The sequence below is a fragment of the Paramormyrops kingsleyae genome, chromosome 16 (genome assembly GCF_048594095.1).
Source record: "Paramormyrops kingsleyae isolate MSU_618 chromosome 16, PKINGS_0.4, whole genome shotgun sequence".
NCBI lineage: Eukaryota > Metazoa > Chordata > Actinopteri > Osteoglossiformes > Mormyridae > Paramormyrops > Paramormyrops kingsleyae.
This window is the reverse complement of record NC_132812.1, coordinates 2,129,112-2,150,624: the sequence shown is the minus strand read 5'-3', so window position 1 is coordinate 2,150,624 and position 21,513 is coordinate 2,129,112. Positions and strand designations below refer to the sequence as shown.

The 21,513-nt window shown below is 41.8% G+C and overlaps 1 protein-coding gene across 3 annotated transcripts in view; it reads left to right on the top strand.

Annotated features, from left to right (window-relative positions):
* LOC111837630 (uncharacterized) overlaps window positions 1–21,513 on the top strand; it is a 194,101-nt gene that overhangs the window by 87,779 nt on the left and 84,809 nt on the right. For 2 of the 3 annotated variants that reach the window (XM_072700891.1, XM_023799843.2), the window contains 3 exons: window positions 2,103–2,552; window positions 12,287–12,730; window positions 13,901–13,957. In XM_072700891.1, the coding sequence (XP_072556992.1) occupies window positions 2,103–2,552; window positions 12,287–12,730; window positions 13,901–13,957 (951 nt within the window). Of the gene's footprint in view, window positions 1–2,102; window positions 2,553–11,118; window positions 12,144–12,286; window positions 12,731–13,900; window positions 13,958–21,513 lie in introns of those variants that run through there. The other variant, XM_072700892.1, reaches the window with a different exon arrangement.

Below are 21,513 nucleotides of genomic sequence, written 5' to 3'. Positions count from 1 at the left end.
CTCCTTTCGCGCTTTAAACAGCAAAGTACAACTGAACCAAGTACATCACACTATATTATTCATTCATTCATGCTTCTTCATCCACCCCAACGTTCCAATAATTCCTGCTGCCCCACTAAACACTGCAAGGATTTATTTGCTCTAAATGACCTAGGCCTATGTAAACGATTTTGAAAAGTTTAATCGATTCACACTTTATGTCATCGCTGCCTAAGATATATAAAGTTCTGTCATATCACCCAGCCCTAACATGCAGTAATGTTTTAAACACATTTCACTAGCTAATTGATAGATTTAAAAAAAAACTATCAAAACTGATTGGCTAACAGGCAACTAACGCTATTTTCCTCCTACACATGTCGGTGCTTTTTTATTCTTTCATGTTTACTGAAGGCAAATCTGAATGATGCACCATTTTAACTTTAATCAACACGGAATTGATCAGGATGACACCCTTACCTTAATGCAGAAAACTGAGAAAAGTCGCTGATCCAATGCTGACTCTGCTGCAGGCAGCTCACGTGCATGAGTGTTAAGGTTGGGGGAGGGGTGTGTCTGAACCAAATCAGCACCCAGATAAAGAGGTTGATTGGCACAAAGTATTTTATGTATTTTGAAAATACAAAATACTCATCTTAAATGTATTTAAATACAAATTACGTTAGATTTTTCCCAAAGGCTTTACAATACAAAATACAAAATAGTATTTTATATTTCAAATACGTATTTTAAATACATTTATCTAAAATACTGCCCATCCCTGGTGGCAGGCAACAACGTATGCGTCAACATAGCAATAGGGTCCTCCTCAACCAGTAATCGTATCACAACTCACCAAATAAAACCATTTATTTAGACAAATTATAGCTTCAAAAGTAAACAGTAGGTTAAGAAATACAAAAAAAACCCTGTTGCAGGCCTGAGGTGATGCGATGGCGCGCTTAGGTGCATTACTATCAGGACAGTCTCTGGTACTCACGTCCCTTTTTCCACCACTCCTTCCACCGGTCTCGTTGTCCCGCATTGCCGGAGGAACCACAGGCTTATCCTGGTAGCATGGTGGTGCTATCCGGGCAAAATAGCCTCCACATTGACCACTCAGAGGAACCTCCAGCGTCTAACGGTACTGTAGCTGGAGGCACTATCTGAGCAGCTGGTAGATGCCGTATGCACAATGCTTCCTAGGCTTACTGCATTTACAATTAGTGCGTCACTCCAGAACAATATAAAACGAACCACACTGCATAGGTTGCCCCACTACTAAGGGAAAGGGAGAAACAGAAAATATCTGCCAAATGGCATCCCAATGCTAATACTAGTTAGCTCCTAGCCAACGTAATGAGGTGGCATAGTTACCAAAAGCTCAAACTCGGCTCTGAACGGAACTCTCAAAAAGGTGTGCTATATCTAAGCATACATAGCACTATGGGGCTTAGAATCTCCCCAAAAGGTACTATGTCCCCGATATTAGAAATGGGATACGACCGAAAAAAACAAAACTTGTAGAATCGCGCGAAGCCTGCGTGCAGTGCAAGTCTCTCCTGCTCCTGCCTCTCTCTCTCTCTTTTTTTCCCTCCAATAGGTAGTACTAATCCAATAATGGACAATCCCAATCACCTATTCCTTAAGAACTCGTGCACAAAGAACAAATTTGTGTTACCTGCTCTTAAAGAGACAGTACGCTTAGGCTATGAATTAATCAATCCAGCCACATACATATGACACACCATAACGGTTACTCACTCGTAGACTGAGTAATGCCAGGCTACACATATTTTATCATACTTTTGGACATACGTGCCACGAGCCTGGGGCTGAATCAATCAGCCGGAAGGAATGCAAAGGAGCCCATAATTATTTGTTTGGTTCAGAGGTTTTAACAGCCATGCTCTCAGATTGTGAACCCTCTGACAGATTAACTCAGATTAGTTCTAGATGTCTTAAGGTCTTTGCAGCACTCCTTCATTTGGATATCTCTTAAGTTGTTTTCTTGTCCCTTTTTCATCACCTTGACCCATGAGAAAAGCAGGTAGAACTGATTTAATAAGTTGTCAACATGTATGATACAATTTTCCTAAACCATTATTCCTTTTGTTTTGCAGATTGCCTGTAAGGCATTTCAATTCAAAGGAAGCCATCAAGTTCATAGTTCATGGTCTCTTCAATCAAGCAGCAGTGTGTGACAGAGACACAGGAGAGAAGAAACTGCAGCTCCTCTCATCAGTCTGCAGTTATTCCTCTTTCCCATTTGTTGGTGACAGAAACAGTGACAATGATTCAAAAAAACAGAGTGAATTTATGCTGGATCTGTACTCATTTTTGAAAGATTCTAAGAATCCATCATATAAGCATGTTCTGCTGGCATTGCAGCCAGTTTATCAATCAGCTCCTGCAGTTTGGGTTATAGATCTCTCTAAGAGGAAGGCATCCATCCTCCTCGAAGTGCTGGAACTCCAGACCGTGAAGAAACCAGTAAAGCTTGTTGGCTGGTCAAATGAAAAGACTGTGATAAGGAGTTTTCTCCAGTGTCTGGACTACGTTTCTCAGCTGGGGTAAGTTTCTGCCCTATATTTTACATCTGAGATAAGGTTATTTTGCTGTATTTTAATGATCAGAATGCACGGATCTGGATACACATCTTGTAGTGGTGGCTCACAACTATGTAACACACAACAGGCCATGATTATTCTGCAAACCTAAAACAGTGCCAAAATTACCAATGATTAGAAAACGTAATGGAAATTGTGGCAGAATTAGGCAATTTGCTACATGCTTTCCAGTGTCCACACAAGAATAATACAAGTATGCCCATTCGTGTACTGTATATGCACACCTTCATACAAAGTTTTTATTTTTACCTTATTGCACTTTATTTTGCTTGTTTTATGGGACGCAGATCCAACAATATGATTACAAAATCGATCATCTAACTGCAACCTAGGGTGCTTTGGTGCCAAGTGCAATTATGAACACCCTTATGCTTGAACATGGTGTTTGTAATGGACAAACTGTGGTTAGCACAGAAATCCAAAAACAGGGCACTGCTCAGGTTCACATCAGGCAGGCCATTCCTCCCAGTTACATCCTTCTAGGTTTCACTATTGCTACCCACATAAGTGTTAAAGTCCCCAGAGGGGGTGCCCTCCAGCAGCAGATCCCAAGGTCTCCAAGAAGGCCAGATACTCTGAACTGGTGTTTGGTGCATGCACACTGACAACAATCAGAGCCCTTCCCACGAGAAACAGTGTTGAAGGAAGGTGACCATCTTGTTCACTAGGGTAAACTCCAAAGTATTGGCACCAACCCGGGGGGTATAAGTAGACAACTTCTTCCGGTGCTTCTTACCATGGTCATCTCCAGAGTCGAATAAAGTCCAGCTCCAGGAGTTTGGGTCCAGAGCCTGAGCTGTGCATTGAGGAGAGCCTGACTGTGTCTAGTTGGTATCTATCTCCCACATCAGCTCAGATTCCTTTCCCACCAGAGAGCTTATGTTATATGTACCTATAGCCCCTGCCTTCAACTGCCACCCAATCTACACTGCACCTGACCCCCTGCTGCACGTGGTGAGCCCACAGGAGGTTGGACCCATGTAACCCCTTCAAGCTATGCTTGGCCAGGCCCCATGGGTTACGGCCCGGCCACCAGTCGCTCGTCTAGGGGCTCCCTCTCTAGGCCTTGCTCCAGGATGGGGCCTTAGTTTCCCCAGTCTGGGAGGGTTCACAGCTCCCTCTATTCTACTTGTCATTGAGAGTCTGTGTGAATCACACTTAGTCTGGCTGCTCACCCAGGACCAATTTGCCTTGGAAGACCCTACCTGGGACAATTGCCCCCATCAGCATAGCTTCTAGGATCATTGGGGCACACAAAGCCCTCCACCAGTATAATGTGACAATTCACAGGGGACTAGATATTATAATTAATACATAATTAGATATAATAATAAGTAGGAATCTAAATAGAGAAAAACCTGTGTACATTATTTGCAATGTAGGCTTTTATTTATTTTGCCAATATGATGTAAGGAGCATGCACTGAGTACAGTGGTTTTCTGCACCCATCAAACACCAAACCACTTCAGGGGTGAGAACCTGAGTGCAGCCATGTGGTGGGTGATACCTCAGCACCACACTAGCCCAAATGGATCAGTGTGAGTGTTTTTTCTAGTGGCTGGAATGCCAATCCTGCCACCTCCCCCCAAGTTTTTCCCTGTAAGTTGGAGGACCTCCTTATAGGGCTGGATGTAGATTAACGTCATACCCAGGATGAAGCAATTGCAGGTTAAGGATCTTGCTTAAGGGCCCAACAGAGTAGAATCACTCCAGGCATTCACGGGATTTGAACTAGCAACCTTCCAGTTGCTGGCACAGATCCCTAGCCTCAGAGCTACCTCTCTTCCCCTGCCAATATGACCCCTGTTTTACACTGGATGCGTGTCTGCTGCAGTGCGTTTCTGACACGGCAGCCACAGGTAATCGCCGCCAATAGAGTCAATGCATCAGTTTACACCAGATCCGCTGCGTTGCGTCTCCGCTATGTCTCTGTTCCGTCACATGTCCGGCAGTCCGTCGAGATGCGCATCAAGTCTATTTTTGACGGATACAGATCAAGAACGTAACACAGAGCGCATACGCCAACTCTCCTTCACATCATGAAATCATATACAGTGGTACCTCAGAACTTGAATTTAATCCGTTCAGAATTCCGGATCGAATCCTAAAAAGTTCGAGTTCTAATCGAATTTTCCCCATAAGAAAAAATGGAAAACCAATTAAGTGGTTCCTGGCCCCAAAAAAATTACACCTAAATGTTTTTTTAGCATTTAAACACAAAATGAACCAGATAAAACAAGAGCATATACTGTACTAAACACCTTAGCACATTTATCAAAACAGTAATTTGTAAAGTAAGAAAATAAATGTATCCAAAGAATGTGTAAAGTTAAAAAAAAAACTATGTGTCCTGCCCCGATCATCCGCTCCTTCCGTGTGCCACGCCCCCTCGTTAACCCCATGTGGAATCCCCGTGTGATCAGCTGTTTCTGGTTGTTTTCATTAGCCCTCTGTATTTCGTCCGCGTTTCAGTTTGTTTCCCCAGTCCGGTCATTGTATTGTCCGTCTACGTTTTGCCTGTCTTACCTGTAATTAAACCCCGTATTCCCCGATACCCTGACGTCTGCGCCTTTGTCTCCATTCCGTCCCCGCTCGGCACGACAATATTATTATAATTAAATGTATAAATGGTTTATTATTAATATTAAAATAATGAATAAGAAATCTTTATTTTTAAATGTATTTTATTATATAATATTAATTATTGTTACTGTCTATCATTGTCTAAATGTATTTTTACTGTCTAAATATATGTATTCAGTTAGTGTAAACATGCACGATGCTATCACAGCTAATGCGAGGCAGAGGCTTTGTTTTCACTGATAGACGTGCTGCATGACTCATTTCCCTGCGCGTACAACTTATCTTAGGTCGGCGTTCACGGTTTGAGTTCTGAGATTCAGATCGAGCTCTAGGTAATTTTTTTCGAAATGGTTGGTTCGACTTTTAAGAAATTCGAGTTCTAATGAGTTTGAGACCTGAGGTACCACTGTATATGACCCACATATTATTAACCAGTGTATTTAAACAGCAAAAAAAACCCTCAAAAATCTTGAATCCATGTCATTCATAAATGGACTTTAAATGCATTAATTGTTGTCTGTAGGTTACAACACAACTAAGTATGACAAACACAACATTAAACACAGCAATGCAACAGAATGCTAAACACATTAAACTCAAAGTTGAGCAACAACAAGGACAAAATGAACTAGGAAGCCTACTAATAATGTTTGTAGTGCGCAGAAATCAGCAAAACAAACGCTGTTGGTTTACCCACGGTTGTTATTACGTTATCCCGCGCAATCTTAATTCTCCCGTGATCATGTGATCTCGCAAACCAGCGGCGCGCCGGATCAGATAAGGGCCACAAACGCATCCAGTGCGAATTGGTGGACGGCCTCGGACGGAATGGGAATGCAGCGCAGTCGCACCGCAGCGGACACGCATCCAGTGTAAAACAGGGGTGAGTTCGGTAAATTTAGGAAAGAACTATAAACATTTTCCTTGTAACCAGTGGAAATTTTATACAACCAGGAACCCCTCTTCTCTGTACCCTTAGAGGGCAGTTTAGGTGGTATGATGAACGTAGAGAGGATAGAGAAACACTATAGCATAAAATTTTGTAGAGGGAAGGCATGAGATTGGTATGTGTGCCAACCAGTCAGTGCTCAGTACCCTCCGATTTTAATAGTGTGCAGTAAATGTGAGTGTAGTTCTTTATGTGATGAGTTGTCAGCTTCAGGATCAAATCCGTCTGTTTGGATGTTGGAGCTAGGCCGTTCTTATTCTCATATTCTGCCACCCTGAGAGCCACCACTAAAGAATTCAAGGAGCAACTGCTTTGTCGTGTGATTCCATTTCCCACGCCATCGGGTAAGTCTGGTGCTCAGCACTAGCAAACATAATTAATTATATCATACAGGGACATGTAACGAACTGGTGTCAGAAGTGGGATTACCCAGAGAAGTAATTGTGTGATCCATAATGCCCCACGAGTAATTATCAGTTTAAAAAAAGGAATATAGCTGCAAATCTATGCATCATCAACATGTGCATGTCAGAACAAAAGCACGAGGGACACCAGCATATCGCTGTCAGGGTCAGCCCCTGCTGTGGTCCTACTGTGTCCCTTCCCCGTTTGGCCAGCAGGCATTGCTGGTCATCCTGTTCTTTATGTTAGTCTTTGTTCTCCCCTGTTACCTGTCTGGTCATGTGGCTCAATGTGTTGAGCATGTGGTTGTCTGTGTACCCTTCTGTCCTGTGTTTGAATCCTGCCTCCTGTTTTTGTATGTTGCTCCTTAGTGTTTCTAGTTATTGTATCTGGTGGTTTTTGTATTTGGTTTTGTTCCTTGTGCCCCTGCTTGTCTTTACCTGTTTAATTCCCTAGTGTTGGTTTATGTTTCCTTTGTTAGTTCTTAGTTTCCCTGTTTTTAGTTCCTTTGAGTTTATTAGTTTCACCTGTGCCCTGTTTCCCTGGTCTTTGTTAATTAGTCTCACCTGTCCTGTGTTAGTCTCGTTTACCCCTTTAGTATTTTAGTTTCTGCTTCCGTTTAGTTCCTCAGTGGTTCATTGTGTTGTTGCTTTTCTAAGCTTTGTTAGTTTGAACTTAGATCTGTCTTATGTTTACCTGCCCAGTTTGTTTGTTTATTTATTTGTGATTTGTAGTCTTAGTTTAATCCCCTTCAGTTTTTGACCCCGTGTGGTCCTTTTGGTTTTGTTGTGTTTTCTGTTTTATATAATAAATCCCATTTTTGTTCCTGGAAGCCGCCAGTAGGTAATCCACCCTTTTTTATGCCTGCACCATGCCACGTTCCCGCACCCGAGCCACCTGAACCCTTGACAATCGCTCAGAGGATCGCTCAGAAATTATTGTAATAATTAATAATTAATCATGAAAAATAAAAAATGAACAAAGAAAGAAATAAAAATCACAGAAATGAAAATAAAATAGTAAAATAATACCAAAAAAGAGAAGAGAGGAAATGGAGGCTGAAGAGTTCGGTCTAGAAGAGGAAGCCAGCAGCCCATATAGCCCATCTGCCAGCTATGGACTTTGCTAGAACATCAAAGCAAACCGCTTGTTTTCCCCAGCCTTGGTCCAATTAAAGGCTACAGTAAAGAATATTCGGGAATGTCACCCAAGGCATCCCAAGACCTCAGACATGTCAGTTTGTAACCAGTTGTTCCCCTATACATGTGGGCCCAAGGGCTGGAAACTCTATTCAACATGGGCTGCCCACCAGTACTTCTAATATTCCAGACTTCTCTCCAGAGTTTAATGTTATTTGTCAGTGCTTCTGCACCTCCAACTAAGGAGTGGAATTTTGATGTCTCTCCCGGGGAGCTTTCAGTGTGTAATAATAATAATAATAATAATACATTTTATTTATAATGCCCTTTATATCACAAGATCTCAAAGGGCTACAAGTTAAAATAAAAGAGACTAAATAAACAATTTAAAAGTAAACAATTTTAAAACTGTAACCAGATTCCAGGTAGACGGACCACGGCTACACCACTTCCACCCTACATTGGCCCACAACATCAAGATACCAGCACCTATAGAGAGGGCTGAACATCTCTGGATGATTTCAGTGAACCCCTCTTTCCTGTATGGCTGTCAGCATGCTGCAACAGCCCAAAATTCCATGCAACATTTGAGGGGAAGGATGATTGGATTGCCTTCTTCATTCCTTTTGAAAGAAAGGCCCAGAGATGACAAGCACGGAAAAAATGGATGAAATAAAACAACCAAGCCATTCTTATTGTGAACAGATAGCTAAAAATGAATGCTAAAAACCAGCTCACACTTCACAAACAACCACATACCTTCCACGACATCACATTGCACACCTGAAGTCATAAAATGCTCACCTCCAAGAGCTATTTGTGTCAGCCAGCAATGGCCTTAGTGAACAGCAGGAGAAGAAACTTGTCACATTTCCTCTGAAGTATCAGACAATCTTTGCAGCTAGTGACAAAGACTTGGGGCACAAATGTTGTTTCTCATCACATAAATACTGGAGATGCACAACCTGTCAGGTAGCCATCACAATGAACACCTTTCAGATATCAATCAAAGGAGGCAAGGCTTCTCCAAGGGCGCTTTTCCACCGCACAAAGTACGGTACTTTCGGTACGGTACTTTCGGTACTTTCGCTTTTCCATTGACTTCCGGTCGAGTACCAGTACCGAAATCTCGAGTACCAAAAGTGCCAAACCAGTTGGAGTACTTCTTTGGTACTTCGGTACTTTGGGGTGGGACTTGCAAACGTATTTGCTGTCGATTGGTTATGCAAATAGCCTGCCGCTGAAACACAAAATACAACCGCCATCTTTTGAAACACACAGACCGATCACAGCGAGAAATAAAATAAAAAGCAGTAGAAACAAAAATATAAAAAAGTAAATTTGAAGGATGGACAAACGAGGAAACACAGGCTTTAATCGCCATATGGTCGGATGAACAGATCCAGTGGGATTTGGATGGCACGACTCGAAATAAAAAAAGTTTTTGCCGTTCTGGGCAATTCAGTTTCTCTATGTTTCCCCTGTCGCGCGCTGATTTGTACACGGTTTCGCTGTAAACAAGTCATATATTAATTTTAAAACATCACATGCCTTTTCTATGTTTTTTGTTTTTACAGATAATAAATGAAATTACTTATTTCGCTCGATAGAGATATTTCTTGATGAAAACAGTATAGTATTGCTTATAAGACTATATTATGCGTGACGATCTACTGTATTCACATGTAATAATGTACCTGAGTGATTTTCAGACATTTCACATACCTCTTTGCTTTAATATTAGGGGAAACATTATTTCCTGATAGACAGGACAAACACAGGGAAACTGAATTGCCGGGAACACCGTAATACCAAGCCGCTTGGAAGAAATGGGGCACACGCGAAACACCGAACAATGCCGCTTGAAAATCAAAAAACATAATAAAATAATTTGTTTGCTTTCAAAAGACTGAATTAGCAGTAAGTTAATTCTTACTGCTTTGATCGGCTTAGCCAAAGTAAGTGTACCTACGTAAACGTAATTGATGGCAGCATGATTTGGATTTTACTAAATCTTATACTGTGATAGAAGCTGACATTACAATAAACCGCATTTTCCAGCCTCAACTGTTAGTTTTAATTTTGGGCTGTCGGTCAGGGGCGGTCACTGATGATGTCATATGGCGCCGGTACCATTTTTTTACGCCAGTGGAAAACCGATATGAAGAAGTACCAAACTTTCGGCACTTTATGGAAGTACCGAAAGTACCAAAAGTACGGTACCTGGTGCGGTGGAAAAACGCCCCAAGAGATGTTAGATTCTGATGTAGTCATTCCTCCTTAACCACAGTGGACATCCCCAGTCATCCATGTCCATAAAAAGGATGGTGGCATTAGATGGAGCATTGATTATTGAAGGCTAAATGACCTAACTCTGAAGGATGTGTACCCCATTCCAAAAATTGAACAATGCCTGGGCACATTGGAGGGAGCTGCTGTATTCTCCACACTCGATTTACAAAGTGGATACTGGCAGATTATGGTGCATAAGAACAGGTGTAAAACTGCATTTGTCATGAAATTTGGGCTTTATGAGTACACAAGAATGTCTTTCAGACTGTGTAATGCTCCTAACACATTTCAAAAAGCTATGGAAGTTGTGCTTTGTGGGTTGCAGTGGCAGAAGTTCTTGATGTACCTAGATGAAATAATTATACTGGGAAGGGACTGTAACGACAGAGTGAACAGCCTCGAGGGTGTTTTTGAGCACATGAGTCAGTGTGGGTTAAAACTTAAGATCTCTAAGTGTTATCTTCTGAGAATGGAAGTTCTGTTCCTGGGACATCTCATTAATGTCTAAGAGATTAGTCCAAACCCCAAACTTATCAGAGGTTTTGCGGCCACTAAATAATCTATAAGAACCTGGGGCTTTGTAATTATTACAGGCACTTTGTGAAGTCATTCTCTGAGATTTGCAGCCCCTTACTTGAGCTCTAATGCAAGGAGACCCTATTTCACTGGGGTGAGACCCAGCAAGCTACTTTTGAAGAGTTAAAGCGCCACCTGACAATAGCACTAGTGCTTTCCTACCTTAATTCTCATGCCAGGCCATTGTAGAATTTGAAAATCATGCAGTCCCAGTTCTTCTGGCCCAGTGACCCTCTGGTTGTTTAAAGTGGAACAGCCAGGACAATCTGCTAAGATCTGTTCACTGGAGGAAACGATAGCCTAATAGGTAATAACTGAATTGCCTCATAAATCTAACTACTGTAAGCAGTTTGCACCTCATTACACAGTAGCATTGTTGTGCAATCTGCAGGTTGGAGCTGGCATATGCAATGACCTTCTCTTCATGCATCTGTGACAATACAGCACCTATGCTGCAGCTTGAGGCATCGTTGTACAAGATGAATTCAAGGAGCAACCATTTTGTCGTGTGGTTCCTTTTCCCATGCTATGCATTGCAGTGTTATTTTGCCTGATTGCGGCTGTTGGGTTAGCCTGGTTAGCTCAGCATTGGTGAAAATATCTTCTACGCATGTGAAAGTAAATCGTGTGCATGTGAAAGTATCTCATATGCACGCGAAATTACCTCATGCACACACGAAAGCAAGATCATTTAATTTTTTTGCACAGGTACCTTCAGGGGCTCTGTAGGACTAGAACTTTCATTTATTTTTTTTGAATGGACTGGGCCTAGTTGTTCATATGGACTGAAACAGAAGATAATTTGTGTTGCTTGTTTCTGCTGTATTTATTTCACTATACTTTGGAAAAAGTGATGTATATACAGAAGTGTTTTCTTTTATAATTCATCTAATCAGTTTTCCAGACTTTACCCAGATAGGCTGTTATAACTATTTCATATTTGCCAGTGATTTTTTTTTATGGTATACAGTATATTGAATAATCATGCTCTGGTGACTCAATTACCAAATTTGCATAATGTTTGCTCAGTGTCTCTAAATGTTGTCTAATGGTTGAAAATTTATCCATTTCATAATATTATGAAATAGACTGGCATTAAAAGAATGCAAGAAATGATGGGCTTCCTGTCCATGGTGGTCTTCAAATATCAACATTTGCAAAATGAACTATCATATCATTTAAATTTTTTGGTATCTTGATACCTGTCACGCCCCACTCCGTCCCATCCTAATGTGTGCCACACCCACCTCGTTACCTCGTGTTCAGCCCTGATCGTGATCACCTGTGTCCTGTTGTGTCTGGCTAGTCTTTTGTATTTAGTCCCTGTCTGAGTTAGTCTTCCCAGATTAGTCATTGATGTTCGCTGTCCTATTTCCCCGGCCCTGTCCGTCTGTAATAAATCCCCGGTTTTACCCTGCTTCCTGGCTCCGATCGCCTGCTTCCCCGTTCGCCTGCACGCCGGATCGTGACAATACCATACTGATGTATATTGAACAACAAACATACTCAGTATATTGAACAACAAAGGTTTGGATATCTGGAAGTCAGTTCTTCTTGACCTATTTTAATCACCTCATCCCATGAGCTGAGCAGGTAGTACAGACAATATTTTATGAGTTATAAACATGAATGTTACATACAGAAGTGATATAATATTCCTAAGCTCTTCTTATTATTATTCTTATTGCAGAGAAGCGGTATAATTTTCCTAAACCATTCTTCCTTTTGTGTTGCAGATTGCTTGAATGGCATTTCAATTCAAAGGAAGCCATCAAATTCCTGGTCAGTCTCTTCATTCAAGCAGCAGAGTGTGACACAAAGACAGGAGAGAAGAAACTGCAGCTCCTTTCATCAGTCTGCAGTTATTCCTCTTTCCCTTTTGTTGGTGACACAAACAGTGATGAATCAAAAAAAGAGAGTGACTTTATGCTGGATCTGTACTCATTTTTGAAAGATTCTGAGAATCCATCATATAAGCATGTTCTGCCAGCATTGCAGCCAGTTTATCAATCAGCTCCTGCAGGCTGGGTTATCAACCTCTATAAGAGGAAGGCGTCCATCTTCCTTGAAGTGCTGGAATTCCAAACAGTGAAGAAACCAGTAAAGCTTGTTGGCTGGTCACATGCTGAGACTGAGTTAAGGAGTTTTCTCAAGTGTCTGCCCTTTGTTTCCCAGCTGGGGTAAGTTTGTATATAAGTGTGTACATAAACACTATGTGGACAAAGGTATTGAGACACACCTCTTAATCACTGAATTCCAGTATGTCATTCAGACCCATTGCCACAGGTGTAAAAATGTGTAGCAATGCAGTTGGATTACAAACATTTGTGAAAGAATGGGTTGTTATGAAAAGTTCAGTAAATTAGTAGTACTGTCATAGGATGCCACCTTTGCAATAAGACAGTTTATGAAATTTCTTCTCTGTTAGATATTCCACAGTGTAAGTGGTATTACTGCAAAGTGGAAGTATTTAGAAATAACAGAAATTCAGTCACGAAGTGGCAGGCAGCGAAGGCAGGAAGTAACAGAGCAGAGTGGCCAATGCTGAGGTGCATACCGCATAAAAGTTGCCAATGCTCTGTTGATTCAATAACTGCAGAGTACCAAATTTAATCTGGCATTAACCCCAGCACAAAAACTTCATGGAATGGGCTTCTGTGGCTGCGCAGCTGCATGCAAGCCTTGCATCACCAAGCACAAAGCCAAACATTGGATGGAGTGGTGTAAAACTTACCACCACTGGACTCTAGAGCAGTAGAAGCTTGTTCTGTGGAGTGAAGAATCACACTTCCCTGCCGTACAGTCTGATGGATGAGTTTGGGTTTGACAGATGCCAGGAGAAATGCTACCTGCCTGACTGTGTGCCAACTATAAAGTGTGGTGAAGCAGGGATAATGGTATGGGGTTGTTATTCAGGGGTTGGGCTAGACCCCTTAGTTACAGTTAATGCTTCAACATACCAAAACATTTTGAACAATTCTACGCTTATAATTGTGTGGGAACAGGGAGAAGGCCCCTTTCTGTTCTAGCATGACTGTGCCCCAGGGCACAAAGCAAGGTCCAAGACATGGTTGGGTGAGTTTGGTGTGGAAGAACTTGACTTATCCGCACAGAGCCCTGAGCTCAACCCTATATTGATGTCTATGGATTTAGAATGGGATTGTTTTGTGTGAATAATTTCATTAGATGATAAAATTGGCACTTTGCTATTTCAGTCTTTAATTTGCGTACCCATGGTAATCTGCCAATTAGTTTCTTGTGATGTTTACTGTTACTCTGCCTGTATTGCTCCCTCAGATCACTCTCCTTACTCCTGATTTTATGCCACACTGATCCACTTGTTTTTGTAGGTTACATTTTCCACTAGAAACAACTTCTGGGCTAATAACTGTCCCGCTGATAGGGGGGTAAGTGTGAGTCATTTTCTGTTTCATTTTGGTAACACAGCTTGTGCTGATGTCCTTCTTCTTTGGCTTAATACGCTAAATATAAGGATTGGCCTGTAAGTGCTTTAGAAAGAAGCATCAGTCAAATATTTTCAATTCAATTCAGTTCATTTTTATATAGCGCCTTTCACAAGAGTTACCCCAAGGTGATTTACATGGGCGTGTTGTGATAAATACAACATCGTAAAGAGTGAACGATACAAAAACAGTGAAAAGGAAAAATGATAACGCTTTCCATAACGTGTGACGCGACCTTGCAAAACAGCGCTTGGATATTACTTCTGTTGCATGAATGAGTTAGTGTATGGAGGGAAATCCCAGACATTATTCAAAAGGAATTATTAACAGAAGTAAAATCCAAGCGCTGTTTTGCAAGGTCGCGTCACACGTTATGGAAAGCGTTATCAGATCACAAAAAACAAAATATGATTCTGGGCATGCATGACTTTCCCGTCCCTTAGTCACCAGTTAGTGCTCATAGTGGCGGTGTTAGGCACTGCCCATTAAAACACATAGGGAGGGGAAACGTTACCCCAGCACGTAAAAAAAGCCGAAAACGTGATCACAGCACGTTTAAATAGATTTTATGTCGTGATGGCTGCACGAAAATTCGTGAGATCGGGTAAGGGCAGGAAATTTTTGCTGAAAGCATCAGTGTCTTTTTGTGTTCAGTTTTTAACAGTGAGTTAAAAATAGCTGCAAGGCTTCCTCCACGGCCAGAGCCATGTGGTTTCAGTACAAATCAAATACTTCAGGTGAAGCATCAACAAGAAGGAATAGTGTCTGTGGGTCTGAGCCAGGTTTCTGTTGAAAAACACAGGTCTGCACCAGTGTGAAGCACCCTGTCATTGACAAGAAGTGATTTGTTTGCTAAAGAGCAAATGTTCAATAATGAGCATTTTATGGTGGATTTACACTCACCTAAAGGATTATTAGGAACACCATACTAATAAGCCCTTTCGCCTTCAGAACTGCCTTAATTCTACGTGGCATTGATTCAACAAGGTGCTGAAAGCATTCTTTAGAAATGTTGGCCCATATTGATAGGATAGCATCTTGCAGTTGATGGAGATTTGTGGGATGCACATCCAGGGCACGAAGCTCCCGTTCCACCACATCCCAAAGATGCTCTATTGGGTTGAGATCTGGTGACTGTGGGGGCCATTTTAGTACAGTGAACTCATTGTCATGTTCAAGAAACCAATTTGAAATGATTCGAGCTTTGTGACATGGTGCATTATCCTGCTGGAAGTAGCCATCAGAGGATGGGTACATGGTGGTCATAAAGGGATGGACATGGTCAGAAACAATGCTCAGGTAGGCCGTGGCATTTAAACGATGCCCAATTGGCACTAAGGGGCCTAAAGTGTGCCAAGAAAACATCCCCCACACCATTACACCACCACCACCAGCCTGCACAGTGGTATCAAGGCATGATGGATCCATGTTCTCATTCTGTTTACGCCAAATTCTGACTCTACCATTTGAATGTCTCAACAGAAATCGAGACTCATTAGACCAGGCAACATTTTTCCAGTCTTCAACTGTCCAATTTTGGTGAGCTCATGCAAATTGTAGCCTCTTTTTCCTATGTGTAGTGGAGATGAGTGGTAACACAGCTTGTGCTGTGTGTGGGTCTTCTGCTGTTGTAGCCCATCCGCCTCAAGGTTGTGCGTGTTGTGGCTTCACAAATGCTTTGCTGCATACCTCGGTTGTAACGAGTGGTTATTTCAGTCAAAGTTGCTCTTCTATCAGCTTGAATCAGTCGGCCCATTCTCCTCTGACCTCTAGCATCAACAAGGCATTTTCGTGCTTTAGAAAGAAGCATCAGTCAAATATTTTCAATTCAATTCAGTTCATTTTTATATAGCGCCTTTCACAAGAGTTACCCCAAGGTGATTTACATGGGCGTGTTGTGATAAATACAACATCGTAAAGAGTGAACGATACAAAAACAGTGAAAAGGAAAAATGATAACGCTTTCCATAACGTGTGACGCGACCTTGCAAAACAGCGCTTGGATATTACTTCTGTTGCATGAATGAGTTAGTGTATGGAGGGAAATCCCAGACATTATTCAAAAGGAATTATTAACAGAAGTAAAATCCAAGCGCTGTTTTGCAAGGTCGCGTCAGACAGCATCAGTGTCTTTTTGTGTTCAGTTTTTAACAGTGAGTTAAAAATAGCTGCAAGGCTTCCTCCACGGCCAGAGCCATGTGGTTTCAGTACAAATCAAATACTTCAGGTGAAGCATCAACAAGAAGGAATAGTGTCTGTGGGTCTGAGCCAGGTTTCTGTTGAAAAACACAGGTCTGCACCAGTGTACATCAGAGGATGGGTACATGGTGGTCATAAAGGGATGGACATGGTCAGAAACAATGCTCAGGTAGGCCGTGGCATTTAAACGATGCCCAATTGGCACTAAGGGGCCTAAAGTGTGCCAAGAAAACATCCCCCACACCATTACACCACCACCACCAGCCTGCACAGTGGTATCAAGGCATGATGGATCCATGTTCTCATTCTGTTTACGCCAAATTCTGACTCTACCATTTGAATGTCTCAACAGAAATCGAGACTCATTAGACCAGGCAACATTTTTCCAGTCTTCAACTGTCCAATTTTGGTGAGCTCATGCAAATTGTAGCCTCTTTTTCCTATGTGTAGTGGAGATGAGTGGTAACACAGCTTGTGCTGTGTGTGGGTCTTCTGCTGTTGTAGCCCATCCGCCTCAAGGTTGTGCGTGTTGTGGCTTCACAAATGCTTTGCTGCATACCTCGGTTGTAACGAGTGGTTATTTCAGTCAAAGTTGCTCTTCTATCAGCTTGAATCAGTCGGCCCATTCTCCTCTGACCTCTAGCATCAACAAGGCATTTTCGCCCACAGGACTGCCGCATACTGGATGTTTTTCCCTTTGCACACCATTCTTTGTAAACCCTAGAAATGGTTGTGCGTGAAAATCCCAGTAACTGAGCAGATTGTGAAATACTCAGACCGGCCCGTCTGGCACCAACAACTATGCCACGCTCAAAATTGCTTAAATCACCTTTCTTTCCCATTCTGACATTCAGTTTAGAGTTCAGGAGATTGTCTTGACCAGGACCACACCCCTAAATGTATTGAAGCAACTGCCATGTGATTGGTTGATTAGATAATTGCATTAATGAGAAATTGAACAGGTGTTCCTAATAATCCTTTATGTGAGTGTATGTTGAGGGATTGATATGAAGTTATCTTTACAGGAGCCACCAGTGGAACGTTATAGGTCTAAGTCTTGGTGTTACTATATTCTTTCTAGGCTCACTCAACTCTGTTTCTAGAGTCACTACACTGTAAAAAAAAATCAGTCAAATTACAGGAAAATACTGCCAGCAATGTAATGTTTTTTTTAAGTATTTATACTGTAAATATAAGTACATTAAATTATTGCTTATTACATTAGTTAACTGTACTTTAACTGTAAAATTACAGTATACTGTAAATTCTTTTTCTGTAAATTTACAGAAAACTGCTGGCAGTAGTTTCTCCAGCATGATTGTTTTTTTTTACAGTACTGTTACTGTAACCTAAATCAGTCTGATACTGTTTCTGCAAATTACAACAGGTTATTGTATTGAATTATTGATGTGCTGTAGAATTGTTCCCCACAATATAATAAAAACGTATTTTGACTTTGTGGGGACAATTTTTCAGATCCCCACAAAGATCTGTGAATGCAATCAAAAAAGTAAAAATGCCAAAAGTCTTATATTTTGGTTGGTTACTTATGGTTAAGATTGGGGCTGGGTTTACAGACCTGTATGTGTGCTTGTGTGCGTGTGTGTGTGTTTGTGTGTGTGTGTGCATGAGAGTGAGAGAGAGCTTCTTTCCTCTGACTGTTTAAGTGTTAATAATCTGCGTCCCTGCTGCTGGTGAAGCTTTACCAGTGTGTGTGTGTTGTGAAGCCACATGCTTACTGTGGTAACTGTGTATTACAAAGCCACAGGTTAGCTGTGGTGTGTGTGTGCGTGTGTGCATGCATTATGAAGTGAAATTATATGAATTTATATCTAAAGTCCATAAGTCGTCGCATTAGAGAACACACTCAAGCATTCGAAGTAAAGCAAGAGGGGTAGCTGTATTTTTTCACAAATCAGTACCGTATACATGTTCTAATGTGATTGCAAATCCCAATGGTAGGTATAATGGTCATTGGCATTCTGCTTAATATAAAAGTACTTCCTTTTTAATGTTTATGCTCCCAATAAAGATAAGGGAGACTTTTTAGATCAGATTTCTCCAAACTCCCCGATATGTCCTCTCACATGCTGATCTTAAGTGGTGATTTTAATAGTTGGCTGAACTCACACTTGGATCGATCCTCTTTTAAACCCACCACCTTGTCAACTTAAGCTAAAGTTATTCAAACCTTTATATCTGTATTTGAAATTTCAGAGCCCTGGAGATCTCATACCCCTCTGGACACATTACAACTGCCTAAATTTAATACTGATGTTAATTTGTCACTGTTGAAAAGATGACAAATTTTGTTTAATTAAATGGAAATTAGCAACATCACCTTCTTTTATTCAGAGGATTACAGATGTTTTAAACTGTATTAAGTTGGAAAAGATTTTTTTTTCTCTTACAGCCTCACTGCTTGTTACAGAGAATGAGTTTGACATTGCTGATAGAGTCGCTACCCAGAAAATGCTGTGCCCCATTTTGAACCAACATGGTCTGCGATTTGTCCTGTATTTCTTCAGATTGAAAGTGGGAACCATAACTGCTGGTGTCTGTAACTGCAAGCGCTTGCATTCTATGTTCAACAGAGTTTACAACATACAACATAAATGCAGACCAATTACAGCATGCAAGAAGTTACTGCACATGTAGGCTATATACTGCACCAGTATTTCAGTCACGACCAAGGTATGGCTTTCTAGTAGCCTCTCTGAGTCTCTATTTCACCAACTTGCTCACCGACTTGGGTCTCATTCTGAACCTGTCTTTGCATCAAACATTAGTTGAGTATCCACCCTTCTTGGAGACCTGGGATGGGGTGTTGGAAGATGCTCCTTCTGTCTGCCCTACATTTCTCTACTAGGAGACTTAAATGCTCAGGTGTCCAATAACAAATGTCCAATTGCATTTGTGCTAGTCACAGTTTTTTGATAATGAACACCATGTTTGAGCATAAGGGTGTTGGTGCCAGGATACCTTAGGCCACAGGTCAATGATAGATTTGATAGATAGAACATGTGTCTTGGACACTCCAGTAAAGAGAGGAGCTGAGCTGTCAGGTGATACCCATCTGGTGGCGAGCTGAATCAGATGGTGGGAGAAAGTGCTGGACAGACTTAGTACACCCAAACATATAGTAAGGCTGTGCTATGAGTGCCTGGCAGAGGCCTCTGTCTGGGAGATCTTTAACTCACACCTCTAGTAGAAGCTCTCTCACATTGCAAGAGAAGCTAGAGACAATGTTCATGTTTTTTGCCTCCATTGATGAAGTGGCTGTGCAGAGCTTTCGCTATAAGGTTGTTGGTGCCTGTTGCTGTGGTTGAAGACCTGATGTTTGACACCAATGGTAAAGGGAGCTGTTGGGCTGAATAAGGCAGCCTTCTGAGCTTGGTTACCAGCAGGCCACATAGAGTGCAGCATTGGCTGTTGCAGACGCAAAAACTCGAGTGTGGGAGGCATTTGGTGGCATGGAAAAGCACTTCTGGTTGGCCTTGAAGAGATTCTGGAGAACTGTCAGGCACCTAGGAGGGGGAAGCAAGGCTTTGCCAATGCTGTTTATATCAGGGATGTAGCACTGTTGACCTTAACTGGGGATATAGTCAGATGGTTGAAGGAGACTTTGGAAGACCAAAATCCTGCTTGGAGGACTCGCCCATCATTAGGGCTGAGGTTGTTAAAAAAGGCTCCAGGGATGGATGAGATTCACCCTCAGTTCCTGAAGGCTTCAGATGCTGTTGGGTGATCTTGGCTGACAAACCTCTTCAACATTGTATGGAAATTGGGGACAGTGCTTTTTGATTTGCAGGTAGGGGTGGTGGTTCCAATCTTTAAGAACAGGGACTGGCGAGTGTCTTCTAACTTCAGAGGGATCAACACTACTCAGCCTCCCTGGGAACTCCTATGCCAAGATATTAGACAGTTGAACCTCAGATCCTGGAGGAACCATGCAGATTTCATCCTGGTCATGGTACACTGGACCAGCTCTTTATCCTCACAAGAATACTGGAGGGACCATGGGAGTTTGCCTAACCAATCTACATGTGTTTTTTGGACTTTGAAAAGGCATACAATTGCGTCCTTCAGGGCATCCTGTGGGAGCTGCTTCAGGAGTATGGGGTGCCAGGCCCACTATTGCTGGACATTAGATTCTGTATAACCATAAAAGATTGGTTTACATTGCTGGCAGTAAGTCAGACTTTCTCCAGTGTTGGACTTGGCTAGGGCTGCCCTTTGTCACTGATTATGTTCATAATTTTTATGGACATAATTTATAGGTGCAGTGAAGGGGCGGAGGGTGTCTAGTTCAGTGACCATCTTTGCTTTTTTTGCAAATGATGTGGCTATGGTTTTCAACCTGAAAAGGGCAGATTGCCCCCTCCAGGTTGGGGATGAGATACTGCCACAAATGTATAAATATCTTGGGCTCATGGTTATGAGTGAAAGAAAAATAGATTGGGAGATCGACAGAAGGATCAGTGCAGCATCAGAAGTTATGTGGATATTGCACCTGCCTGTCATGGTGAAGAAAGAGAAGAGTCAGAAGGCTGACCTGGACGAGCGGAGGGGAATGGATGGATATTTCAAAATTTACAAATTGTAGCCTTAGGTTTAGGAAGCTTTAGGTTTAAGATGTCATAATTTCAGGTCGCCTGGTATGATGTGTCACGTTTTGTGTTATATCATGTGGACAGCCAGATGTGTGTGTGTGTCCTTTACCTGAGGAAGAGATGGCACCAGGATGCACTATGGGAATAAGCCAAGCTGGCAGAAGCTGTATGGTGCTCTAGGTTCTACTGGGAAACCTTTGGTACTGGCATTAATGTGGATGTTACTTTGGTATGTACCACCTATCTAAACATTGTTGCAGACCAAGTTCACTCCTACATGACAACAATATTCCGCAGTGGCCATGCCACACTGCAAAACTTCAGGAATGGTTCAAGGAACATGAAAAAGTGTTCAACGTGTTGACCTGAACTTCAAATTCCCCAGATCTCAGTCTGATCATTCATCTGTGGGATGTTCTGGACAAACAGTCCAATCTATAAAGGACCCTTTCACGACTTACAGGACTTAAAGGATCTGCTGCTAACGTCTTTGTGCCAGATACCACAGGATGCTTTCAGAGGTCTTATGCAGTACATGCCTCTGTAGGTCAGAGCTGTTTTGGTGGCAGGAGGGGAACCTACAGTATATTAAGATTGTAGTTTTAATGTTATGGTTGATTGGTATATATGTAATGATAATCAGAAAAGATCAAACAGGATATCACAAAACAAATGACACCACATACA